General features: G+C 44.6%; 1 protein-coding gene across 4 annotated transcripts in view; it reads left to right on the top strand.

Annotated features, from left to right (window-relative positions):
• LOC144678647 (voltage-dependent L-type calcium channel subunit beta-2-like) overlaps positions 1-13,515 on the top strand; it is a 442,474-nt gene that overhangs the window by 373,310 nt on the left and 55,649 nt on the right. For 3 of the 4 annotated variants that reach the window (XM_078538394.1, XM_078538393.1, XM_078538395.1), the window contains 2 exons: positions 6,582-6,704; positions 6,795-6,931. In XM_078538394.1, coding sequence (XP_078394520.1) covers positions 6,582-6,704; positions 6,795-6,931 — 260 coding nt within the window. Of the gene's footprint in view, positions 1-6,107; positions 6,250-6,581; positions 6,705-6,794; positions 6,932-13,515 lie in introns of those variants that run through there. The other variant, XM_078538396.1, reaches the window with a different exon arrangement.

Raw genomic sequence — 13,515 nt, 5'->3', positions numbered from 1 at the left:
AACCATCACCCCTTTATGTTCAATGGCCATTACCATCGCTGAATCCCCCACTATCAACATCCTAGAGGTTACCATTGACCAAAAACTCAACTGGACTAACCGTATAAATACTGTGGCTACAAGAGCAGGTCAGAGGCTAGGAATCTTATAGTGAATAACTCGTCGCTTGACTCTCCAAAATCTGTCCACCATCTACAAGGCACAAGTCAGGAGTGTAATGGAATATTCCCCTCCAACAACACTGAAGAAGCTTGACACCGTCCAGGACAAAGCAGCCCACTGGATTGGCACCACATCCACAAGCATTCACCCCCTCCACCACAAACGCACAGTAGCAACAGTGTGTACCATCTACAAGATGCACTGCAGGGATTCACCCAAGGTTCCTTCGACACCACCTTCCAAACCCACAACCACTACCACCTGGAAGTGGAGAAGAAGGACAAGGGCAGCAGAAGCATGGGAACACCATTACCTGGAAGTTCCCCTCCAAGCCACTCACTATCCTGACTTGGAAATATATCAACATTCCTTCACTGTCACTGGGTCAAAGTCCTGGAACTCCCTCCCTAACAGCACTTTGGGTGTACCTATACCACAGGGACTGTAGCAGTTCAAGAAAGCAGCTCACCACCAGCTCTTCAAAGGCAATTTGGGGTGGGCAATAAATGCTGGCCTAGCCAGTGATGCCCACATCCCATAAATTAATTTTAAAAAATCCCGGTCCATGTCTCTGTTAGGACATTGCAAAAAAAACTGGTCTAAAATAAGAAAGTTCCTAAAATCCATTACTCTAAAATATAGATTAAATGAGTGATCAAGAATATGACATGTCATAAGCAATATTTTATCAGCTTTACTTCAGCTTTCAGGTTTATAGAAATAGCTGCTGTTTTGTGTACAGGAAGACTAAATCACTTTTTTTTTCCCACTCGCAGGCCACCCACATCCTGTGGCTTAGAGGGTTGGCCCTCCAGTCTCTGTGAAACATACTCTGAGCTAGGTATTTGGAGGGAAGTCATAATCAATCCAAGGATTGATTGCCCATCCTCAGCACTGTAAGGGATCAGGAATATAGGATTAAGCCTGTGCCCCACACAATTGTGGTGTAAGACTTGTGCTCTAATTGTGTCATCCAAAAGGTGCACTTTACGCAAATATTTTTTTTTGGAGAAATATACTTTATTCATAAAATATCTCGAAGACCATTACAAAACAGTTCAAAATCACCATCCCAAAAGTACAATCAGATTCAGCTTTTACACTTGGATCACGAGGTGCATCAATACAATCAATGAATATTACAATCATTTCAATATGGTCAATGTAGACAATTAGACAATGGTATTGGAGTTATCAACATACATCATGTTGCACTCTGAGGTGCTTCAATACAATTATAATACAATTAGTATTCAATGCATACATTCATTTTGAGCTGTACAGACTTTACACAAATATTCTATTTGTACATATGTCTGGCCCTTTGTAGTGCACTGGTTAGGCCTCAGCTAGAGTATTGTGAGCATCTGTTCACCACAGTTAAGTAAGTATGCCGATCCTTATGCAAAAGAAATTTCTTAGAATGGCACCAGGGATGAGGGACTTCAGTTAAGTGGAGAGATTCAAAAAGCTGGGATTTTTCTCCTTGAAGCAGAGAAGGCATTATCGTTTTTATCAAATCTCAATCACAAAGAAAAATAAACAGGGCTGTGGGGACAGAGCAGAAAAGCAGGACTAATTGACTAATTCTTTCAAACACAGGCACAATCGGCTGAATTGGCGACTTCTGTGCTGTATCATTCTCTGATTCTAATGCTGAGTTGAGTTTCTTCATCAAACAGTATTATTAAATATATTGGATCTTTTGCAAAAGGAAATGCATGCAAAGTTTATTCTGAAAAGTGCTCTCTTGGTTATTTTAGCATTTGGAATGTGCAGTTATGCAATAAAGCTGAATCTATGCTGGTCTTAATCGGTGAATTTTATTAATAGCGTATTGGAGCCGTAGCTTTTTTATACTGACTTTGGTGTTTTCTGTTTGACTATATTTACAACAAATTGCATGAATATAGTGCCTTTTAACGGGGTGCTTCTCAGAGGCATAATCGGACAAAAGCGGACACTGAGCTAGAGAATGAACTACAGGTATAAGGGGTGATCAGAGGTGGGGACGACCCTAAAGGGGGAGAGAGAAATGGAGACGGGAGATGTTTAGAGAGGAGTTGGTGTAGCATGCTGCAGAATTTCAGCAGCAGTTTCACTGAGGCAAGGATGGAGGCAGATAATGGGTGCAATTTTGTGGCAGGGCAGAGCCAAAAATTGCAGGGAGCCATTCAAAGGCCCATTGACTTCGGCGGGACTGAAAAATCCTGCCGGCAGGAGGGGCTGTAAAATTCCGCCCAATGGTACAAGATGAAACTAGGCAATCTTTGTGATGGAGAGGGGGCTTGGCTCAGGGCCAGATGTGACGCTGATAATGTGAACAGTCTGTTTCAACCTGACACACTGATTGGAGAGGGAGATGGAATCAGTACGGAGTTAATGGTTGAAGACGATGGCTTTGCTCTTGCCAATGTTTAACTAGAATAAATTGCAGCTCATCCAAGGCTGGATGTTAAACAAGAAGGCTGACAGCGCAGAGATTTAAATGTGAAGAATGGCCATGTTGAACATATGTGTAATGAACTCTACCCCATCATGTGTCAGTGCCTTCAAAGGATGAAGACAAAAAAAGCAAGGGATAAGTAATTTGAATGCTGCTGACTATGAAAGACCAGTTTAAGTATTTTATAAAACTATCCCCCTTTCCCCCCGCAGCCCCTCTAAGATCCCTTTTGGGCCAGTCACCATCACCAGGGAGGTGGAATGAACTTCCAGTTCTTTCTGCAATATGGCAACATTGCTAAGATTGAGGCTTGCTATCAGGACAACTCGCACCCTACAAAGCTGCTGCTCCATGGCATATTGGACTTTATGTGCGTGTGTTTAAACTCAGTCTCAAGAAGTGAGTGTTACTGGAAAGATGAACATTCATTATCCATTCCTGGGTGCCCTTGAGGTGATGATGGGCCACCTATTTGAACCACTGCAGTCTGTTGGTGAAGGTGCTCCCACAATTCCATTGTATATTGCCATCAAACTTGTATCTAATTGCTTTTAACCATCTTCTCTTTTCTTCCCTCCCTGCCACGCCACCTCCCTCCCATCCCACTCCCCTTTAGGCCTCTTGTCATCTTTACTAACCTCGTTGGGTTAGTAAAATAGGACATAAATTCTTGAACAGTCATGAAGATCAGTGAACTATCAATAGGATTAACCCCAAGATGGCAGGCTAGCTTATTAAATCCTTCATAGTTCTGGCTTTGCGTCACTCAACAATGACGTATTTTATTCTTGAAACCTCTATCCAAAAGATGACATTGCCCAGGAATTCGTGATAGCCAGGTATCAACAGGGGCCTTATGAGAATTCTAAACATTATCAGTATAAAGTACTTTATTCACAGCTAGCAACTCGTCTAAGACCTGACTGAACTCAGCTCACTAACACAGGAATAATGGATTGAGAAGGGAATGCAAAGGCATGAAGGTCGCCTCTTTAAGTTTGGAATCCAGGAATAGGCCTCCAGGTCACAGGAATTTACTCACGAAAAACAGTTTAAACTGGTAGCTACCATACAAAATTCCAGTATTATCTCCACACCAAATCCTACTCAATTCCTGCATAAAATTCCACTACAGCAACTTGCTTCCCATACAATCCTGTTAAGTGTCATTCCTGATCCTAGCATAACAATTCCCACTAATGGTTTTCTGACAAGATAATGTCAAATACTACTCCATGATAGCACAATTCACTCTTGGGTAAACTATTTTTATTTAACTGCTTGCTGTTGTTTCTTGCTTAGGTTAAATTGTTTGAATGAATGATTAAATGGGCTGTTACATCAAGAATTACTGTTTTCATGCTTTGTTCACAAATTCCAGTACATGAATGGCATTTTCTTGGCAAACTGGTCCAGATTCAGTTGTACTGCCACTACTGAGACCTGGCATTTAAATGTGTAATACTACATTCTATATTGTGCTGGCCCCTATTCTAGATAGACTTCACTTGAGACATCAAGTTTAAGCTTATACTCCAAACTGGTAATTCCGAAGCACAGCAATACAGAAACCTTAAAAGTACATCAATTCACCCAACAGGAAGAAGCCATTCAGCCCATTATATTTGTGATGGCTCTTTGCATGAACTAATCCCTTTGCCTGTTATTCTCCATCGTTCAGCTCCTAATATTTATCCCGCTTTTAAAATGTAATGATTTCTACTTCAGCTAATGTCAATGACAAATATTCCAGCAACCCTGGAAAATAAATTTCTACTGGCCTCTTTTCTCCCTCTCTTAGTGAAAATTTTAAATTGACAATCATTGTTACTGACTCCCAGCCAAAGGAAGTAGACTTTCCTTATTTATTATATCAAAGCCTTTCTTTTTTTTTAAATAAAACAACTGCTAAGTCCTTTGACCTTTTTACTTCTAATCCAGCAGATATGATCCCAGAAGTTTATATCTACTCTTACCTATAGATTTACATCCAAGATTTGCTCTCCCCACTTGGTGGCTTTATTGCTCTTACTGTAATAGGGTGCAACTTCAGTCAGGACTCTAACTCTGGCAGAATTGTTGGACTGAATTTTACGTCCTGCGTGCAGGTGCGCGCCCAACCCGATCGGGTGTAAAATAATGTGCGATGATATCAGGCGTGCACTCGCACGATATTTCGGTCGGCGGGCACGCACGAGAGTTGGCAGCGTGCCCGTCGACAATTAAGAGGCCTATTAAGACCATTAATTCATTAATTAAGAGAGATTTTTCACTGCCCGTTCACCGTTCTGGTTGGCAGGCGGGCGAATCGAATCGGCCAAGCGGCCTTTGCATTTTTGAGGAAACCTTATCCATTGGCAGGATGAGGCTTCTGACATTAATTTTTTTTTAAAATGTTTTGACTATTTTTATTATGTATGTGTTCATGTGAGTGAGTCCTATGTGGGGACATTTTTTCTTTCAGAATTTCCAAATCTTTATTTTTGATTTTAAAATTCTTCAGCTCCCTGAGGCAACTCTCTGCCTTCAGGGAGCTTTCACTGTGTGCTCCGCCACGCCTGCGCAGACTTCAGTGCTCGCCCTCCTCCCGCCCCCCACCCTGGCACCACTGAGCTAGCCCGTGTTTCATGCTAGCTGGCTGTTAATTGGCCAGCTGGCATGAAATTGCGGTCGGGGGCCGATCGCAGGTGGAGGCCCGTTTTCTGGCCACTCCTGGGCCTGCCCACCGTGCCCTTCCAACGACCTGAAAATTCTGCCCATTGTCTTACTCAGATTCACCATTACATTTTTGCTTTTGCACTCTGCCACTTTTCCAAAACCCATTAAGCCTGCAGGAAATAGCTTCTGTTATCAATGGGGGCGAAGCATCGGGAATTGGATTGGCCATGAAGTGTGACAGATTAAGTTATTTAAACATTTTATTTAATGTTTTTTTTCGGTTACCCATCAAACCAATTTGCATATTTAAAACCAAATGAGTGATGGCAACTTCCCGTTTAAGATGGTGAACTGGCCTGGTATTTGATCAGTTTTAGATTAAAAGTATTTTACTGTGAAATTGTCAAAACAGGTTTTCATTTGGTGGAAAAAGAGCCCTCAGGGCAATGGAAATGATGTAGAACAATCCATGTGTTGTGGGGAAAAGATGAATTTTCCCATGAATTTGAGGGTTTAGTCAGTGCCCATGCATTCAAAGAAGGTTGCTTAATATGCCCGGTATTCACCCAACAATGTTTTATCCCTAGCTCTAACTGTAACTTGTGTCTCATGGCTCTTTACTGGAAGCACATTGTTGGCAAATGTGTCTTACGAATGCTTCTTGAAATGGAATGCACTTCAATGGCATGATTCCAGTCAGACAAAGGACTCTTGTTGAAAGCCCATGTGCTGGAGGATTTGTTGTTTACTGTTACACAACAATCCATCTTCGTCATTAGGAGGGAGGGAAAACATACAGCTGTCTTGCCTTTTATGCAAGTTTCTGATATAGAAAGGTACAAAATTGTTGAGAACCGTGTGAAGCTGTGCTTGGGGATGCCGGAAAGCAGAAAAAAAAGGGAATTTTCAGTCGAGAAGCGAAGCACTGCTTCTATTTTTAACATTGCTGGAAAATTGCTGAATTTTACTTCCGAAAGTCAAAAGTGAGTGTAAACAATTTTAAATTCTGAATGTTTTTGTGTTTAAGGGATTTGGCTTCTATTGTGCAAATCAAATCTAGCCTGCAAGAAATAGATTGTGATTGAAACTTTCCTGTGCTAATTGAATGAGTTTATACGCGCTCTGGCATAATGCTAAATTCTTTCCTGAATGCAAACTTAAGGTGTGGTGAACATTAATGCCCAGTGCATCAATAGGAAAAGGTTCTCTTGGAAGGCGACAGCAGAGCACTGAATGCTCACAAAGTTGTCCATGGTCTCAGTAAATCAGAAACACTTAATTCAAAAAGATGTTCTATTTCTTTTTCTCCTTGCAGACTAAACCTGTTGCGTTTGCTGTACGGACAAATGTCGGCTACAGTGCAGCACTGGATAATGATGTCCCTGTCCCAGGCATGGCTATCTCATTTGAGGCAAAGGACTTTCTACATGTCAAAGAAGTAGGTTTGATACACGGGTGTAGCATTTAACGCAAAATTTTGATATAATATGTGCGTATATTTATATTTTTTCCTTGTTCCCATGTTTAGAAATTTAGCAATGATTGGTGGATAGGTCGATTGGTTAAGGAGGGCTGTGAAATAGGATTCATACCGAGTCCAGTCAAACTAGAAAACATGAGGTTCCAGAATGATCAAAAGGTGAAGCAAGGAAAATATCACTCAAGGTAAGCTTGTGGGGGTGGGGGAATTCCAGATATGAAAGGTGCTTGGAACCAGCATGAGTTAGGATTTTGCTGAAATTCTCCCGGTGATACATCTGACTAGTCTGGCCAATAACATAATAGAGATCCATGCAGCTGCTTATGGAACAGACGGTGCTGCTCGATGATCTGAACCCAGACAAGAAAATTAAAACCAGACCTGAAATTGGATTCCATTTCTGATTTGATTAACTATACTCAGAACTTAACATTGCTGGGGCCCACCAATAAAAAGGGAATTTGGGATTCTTCAACTGATGCTATTATTGACTCTCTCTAGTTTTATTCTGAATATGAAATGTTTAGTGAAATTAGGGTGATTGCAATAAAAGGAAAATACTAATGAGCTTGCCTCCGCATTACTAAGACCACTGGTGACCTAGTTATTGGTCAATAAACAGATTAAAATGTTAATAAAGTATTTTGAAGAAAGATCTGTTTGTATTCATTTTAGGTCAAGGATTAAAATAACTCCCTTCAGCATAATCTGTGTATTGTTAAAGGGGAAATGCTGGTTGGGTTTACATGCTGTTCACAGAGGCAGTGTTTTTGTATCTCATTAGAGCAATTCAACTTTTATCAACATCATGGTACTTTCTTTTACACATGCACCTCCTGCTAGGAGATCCAAAGTCATTCTTTATATAATAACCACATATGAAATCTTGCAATTAGCATGTATTTTGTCCATCATTTGATTTTCATTGCTGCACCATTGACAAGCTTGCCTTCACCTGTCTAGGTCCCAAGCTCTGGAATTCCATCTCTCTCACCTCTCTACCTCTCTCTCCACCTTTCAGTTGCTCCTTGCAAACCTCCCTCTTTGACCAAGGTTTTGGCCACCTGTCATGGTGGTGGAACGATGAAAATCAGGGAGGTGCAAGAGGGCAGATTTGGAGGAGTGTCAAGATATGGGAGGATTGTGGCACTGGAGGAAGAGGTTACCGCGATGGAGACAGAGATGGGCGAGATTTAAGAATTGAGAAATAAACAGTGGAAAGACTGAAAAGAATGGTGAATTAGAGCGGGTGAATACAACATAGAGGACAAAGACAACAAAGAGGAAAGAGAGAAAAAGATTGCATTACAAGAACAAGGAGGAAAAGTGGGAAAAAATGGACCACTTTTAAATCATCTAAAATAGTTTACGACCTGAAAGAATAAGATTCTGCTGTTATAATTGTTCACTTCTGTGCAAGGGAGGTTGATTGGCAATCATTGGCACTTATCATGTTAAAAGGGTACATAGGCTGTTAGCAATTAGACTAATTTTCTGTTGCTAGCTTGATGGGGAATTAATGTGCAAGAAGTGTCAGCTGTGGCTCAGTTCATAGCACCCTCACCTTTGAGTCAGAAGGTTGTGGGTTCATGTCCCACCCCAGGACTTTGAACAAAAAAAAGTCAAGAACTGTGAATGTACTCGAAAGAGTTACAGCAACTTTTTGCAAATCATGGTGAGGTTAAGTGGAGATGTTATTTTTACGAAGCTAATGGACAAATGGCACAAATTGGCTAATTACTTGTGGTGATTTGCATTTGATGGGGTATCTCCTCCTTGCTGCAAATTTTAGGCCAAATTTTGCACATTGATTAAGGCATGTGTCATTCACACTTCAGCAAAATCTGGACCATTGGTGCATTTTGGAACTTATGCTACTTGGTTTGATCCGCTGCATTCAACAACTTGGGGAAATGGCAAAAAACAGTTACAAGTTCCTAACGCAGGGCCAAACAAAAATTCCAATATAAAGGGCAAAAGAATGCAAATCAACTGTGCGTGATATTATTGTGAATTAGTTAATGTTTGCTTATAGGGGAGGCAATGGCGTAATGGTATTGTCACTGAACTGGTAACCCAGAGACCCAGAGTAATGCTCTGGGGACCTGGATTCAAATCCCGCCATGGCAGATGGTGGAATTTGAATTCAATAAAAATCTGGAATTAAAAGTCTTATGACCATGAAACCATTGTCAATTGTTGTTAAAACCATCTGGTTCACTAATGTCCTTTAGGGAAGGAAACCTGTTGTCCTCACCTGGCCTACATGCGACTCCAGATCGACCACAATGTAGTTGACTCTGAAATGGTCTAGCAAGCCACTCAGTTGCATCAGACCTCAACAAATAGGCGGGTAGGAGACATTTGTATAAACCTCACCATGGGTGGGATAAGAGGGCTCAGTGGGGTCGCGAGTGTGCTCTGTCAAATATTGATTTTTTCAAAATTACTGGTACTTGCCTGTGTGATCTGCAATACTTCAAAACGCATACCAGCTGCTTGGACTGGACTCTCAACCCTCAGGTCAGCACTCTCCAATCTTTTTTGAGCCTGCATGTTTCAGGAAGCCTGTGAATGGGAGCTGAACTCTCCACTGGAGGCACCTCCTCTGAGGTGGAAGGGAGGGCTAGAAGGGAGAGGAGGCCTGGAGGAGGCCAGGTGTGCACATTCAGCCTCCAGGGGAGCCATCTTTGGGAGGTCAGGCACAGGCACAAGGGGTGCAGGGCCAAGAGGTAGCCCAAGGTGGAAGGGGCCGCAGAAGACGCCACTATCCTGCTGCCAGGGTATACAGACGGCAAAGCAACTACTTCAGTATGTCTGAGGTGCAGCGCCGAAGGAGGCTCCATCTCACAAAGGAGACAGTCAACTATATCTGTCAGATGATTGGGCCTGAGATCTCTGTGAACTGTGTGGGTAGGCACCCCATGCCAGTGGTTCTAAAGATCACAGCTGCCCTCAACTTCTATGCCTCTGGCTCCTTCCAGGGGCCGGTGGGTGATCTTTGTGATGTCCCCCAATCAGCTGTACACACTTGTGTCAAGCAGGTTACAGACCCTCTGTTCAGGCGTCCATTGACCTTCATCCACTTCTGCTGCGACCAGGCAAGCTAGACACAGCAGGCCAGAGGCTTTGTGGCCATTGCTGGCTTCCCCAGCGTCCAGGGTGCAATAGACTGTACACATGTGGCCATCAAGGTGCCAGCGGGTGAGCCCGGTGCCTTCGTCAACAGGAAGGGCTTCCACTCCATGAACGTGCAGATAGTGTGTGACCACATGATGCTGATTCTACAAGTCTGTGCAAGGTACCCAGGCAGCTCCCACGCTGCCTACATCCTCAGGCACTCCCAGGTGCCGGGGTTCTTCAGTGCTCCAGCCCGGCTGGATGGATGGCTGCTGGTTGACCAGGGCTATCCCCTTAGAAGGTGGCTCATGACGCCTCTCTGCCATCCAAGAACAGAAGCTGAGCAGCAGTACAATAGGAGCCACGGCTCCACAAGGGCTGTGGTGGAGAGAGCCATTGGTCTTCTCAAGATGCACTTCCGATGCCTGGACTGCTCAGGGGGTATACTCCAGTCCTCTCTTCTCCACCCCCCCTCAATTGTGCTCTCCACAACCTTGCTCTGGAAAGGGGCGACACTGTGGACGATGAATGTGTAGACACAGTGGCTGCACACGATGAGTCCAGCAGTGAGTCCGAGGATGAGCACGCACAGGGAAATGCTGAGGGGGTAGACGCTGACCCGGGCATACTCCAGGGAGGCAGGGACACCCGGGAGGCTTTAATCAAATGAACCTTCAGCTAGCACACTACATATGGACCTCCAGGACAAGCCTGGGCTGTACACGCCATACTCGATACTGAAGTGCAAAATCTGCCTGGCTAGGAACATTAACTAAGGTCCTTGTTAACAAAGCTGAATGTCCCACAAAGCATTCATAACATTTTTGGAAACCATCCATCTGCAGAAGAAAAGAGGCACTCAGCCATGGTGACATGTCTGAATTTTATATTACAACCAAAGAAACTTAATGAAACGCATGCAATAAAGGACCATCTGTAATTATGGGTGACTTTATCGATCGGGCAAATCAAATTAATGACAATACCATAGAGGAGGAATTCCTGGAGTGTATACAGGATGCTTTTCTGGACCAATACGTTGAGGAATCAACTAGAGAATAGGCCACCCTAGACTGGGTATTGTGTAATGAGAAAGGAATAATTGGCAATCTAGTTGTTTGAGGCCCCTTGGGGATGAGCGACCATAATATGATAGAATTCTTCATCAAGATGGAGAGTGACGTAGTTGATCCTGACAGGGATGGTGTGACGCTGGGGGCTTGCTCCTCCCACCCTGGGGTATGTGCACCTCCCGCCGTGCTGCCACATCCTCGAGGAGGGCAGCAAGACTCTCATCCCGCTGCTGCCCGCCCGCCCAGTCCCGCTGTCCTCGGGAGCCACGATTCACGCTGGGTGGGCCTTTATTGCCCCCCCCCCCCCCCCCCCCAACCACGTAAAATGGCAGCACGCACCCGATTGCGGGCTGCGATCAGGTCCACACCCGCTCTTTCCCGTTCCACCCACCGGACAGGCATAAAACTCTGCCCATGGAGTCATACCTTTCAGATAATGTCCCAGGCACCATCCCTGGGTGTGTTCTCTCCCGCTGACATGACAGGCGCAGCAGAGGTAGCGACACAGTGATATACAGTCGGGAGGGAGTTGCCCTGGAAGTCCTCAACGTCGACTCTGGACCCCATGTTGACTCAGGACATCAGGTCAAACATGGGCAAGGAAACCTCCTGTTGATTACCACATACCACCCACACCCCTTCACCTGATGAATCAGTGCTCCTGCATGTTGAAAATCACTTGGAGGAAGCACTGAGGGTGGCAAGGGCACAGAATGTTCTCTGTGTGGGGTACTTCAATGTCCATCACCAAGAGTGGCTCGGTCGCACCACTGCTGGTCAAGTCCTAAAGGGCATATCTGCTAGACTGGGTCTGCGGCAGGTGGTGAGAGAACCAACAAGAGAGAAAAACATACTTGACCCTCATCCTCACAAACATGCCTGCTGCAGATGCATCTGTCCAGGACAGTATCGGTAGGAGTGATCACCGCACAGGCGTTGTGGAGACAAAGTCCCGCCTTCACATTGAGGATATCCTCCATCATGTTGTGTGGCACTACCACCCTGCTAAATGGGATAGATTTCGAACAGATCTAGCAACTCAATACTGGGTACCCATGAGGCACTGTGGGCCATCAGCAGCAACGGAATTGAATTTGAACACAATCTGTAACCTCATGTCTGAGCATATCCCCCACTCTACCATTACCACCAAGCCAGGGGATCAACCCTGGTTCAATGAAGAGTGCAGGAGGGCATGCCAGGAGCAGCACTAAGCAAAATGAGATGTCAGCCTGATGAAGCTACAACACATGAGTACTGGCGTGCTAAACAGCATAAGCAGCAAATGATACAGAGCTAAGCGATCCCACAACCAATGGATCAGATCTAAGTTCTGCAGTCCTGCCACATCCAGTCGTGAATGGTGGTGGACAATTAAATAACTCACTGGAGGTGGAGGCTCCACAAATATCCCCATCCTCAATGATGGAGGAGCCCAGCACATCAGTGCAAAAGATAAGGCTGAAACATTTGCTGCAATCTTCAGCCAGAAGTGCAGAGTGGATGATCCATCTCGGCCTCCTCCGGAGGTCCCCAACATCACAGGTGCCAGTCTTCAGCCAATTCGATTCACTCCACGTGATATCAAGAAACGGCTGAAGGCACTGAATAATTGCAAAGACTATGGGGCCTGACAGTATTCTGGCAATTGTGCTGAAGACTTGTGCTCCAGAATTTGCCACACCCCTAGCCAAGCTGTTCCAGTACAACTACAACACTGGCATCTACCCGACTATGTGGAAAATTGCCCAGGTATGTCCTGTTACAAAAAGGAGGACAAATCCAATCCAGCCAATTACCACCCCATCAGTCTACTCTCCATCATCAGTAATGGAAGGGGTCATCAACAGTGCTATCAAGCGGCTCTTGCTTAGCAATAACCTGCTCACTGACGCCCAGTTTGAGTTTCACCAGGGCCACTCAGCTCCTGACCTCATTACAGCCTTGGTTCAAACATGGACAAAAGAGCAGAACTCTCGAGGTAAGGTGAGAGTGACTGCCATTGACATCAAGGCTGCATTTGACCGAGTGTGTCATCAAGGAGCCCTAGCAAAACTGGAGTCTGTGGGAATCAGGGGGAAAAAGCTCCAGTGATTGGAGTCATACCTAGCAGAAAAGAAGGTGCTTGTGGTTGTTGGATGTCAATCATCTCAGCTCCAGGACATCCCTGCAGGAGTTCTGCAGGGTAGTGTATTCGGCCCAACCATCTTCAGCTGCTTCATCAATGACCTTCCTTCCATTACAACGTCAGAAGTGGGATGTTTGCTGATGATTGCACAATGTTCAGCACCATTTGCGACTCCTCAGATACTGAAGCAGTCGGCACCCAAATGCAGCAAGATCTAGACAATATCCAGGCTTGGGCTGACAAGTGGCAAGTAACATTTGCGCCGCACAAGTACCAGGCACTGACCATCTCCAACAAAAGAGAATCTAACCATTGCCCTTGACATTCAATGGTATTACCATCACTGAATCCCTGACTATCAATATCCTGGGGGTTACCATTGACCAGAAACTGAACTGGACCAGCCATTTAAATACTGTGGCTACAAGAGCAGGTCAGAGGCTAGGAA

Source organism: Cetorhinus maximus, chromosome 3 (assembly GCF_964194155.1).
Source record: "Cetorhinus maximus chromosome 3, sCetMax3.hap1.1, whole genome shotgun sequence".
NCBI lineage: Eukaryota > Metazoa > Chordata > Chondrichthyes > Lamniformes > Cetorhinidae > Cetorhinus > Cetorhinus maximus.
The sequence above is the reverse complement of the archived record's forward strand: the minus strand, read 5'-3'. Positions and strand labels throughout refer to the sequence as shown.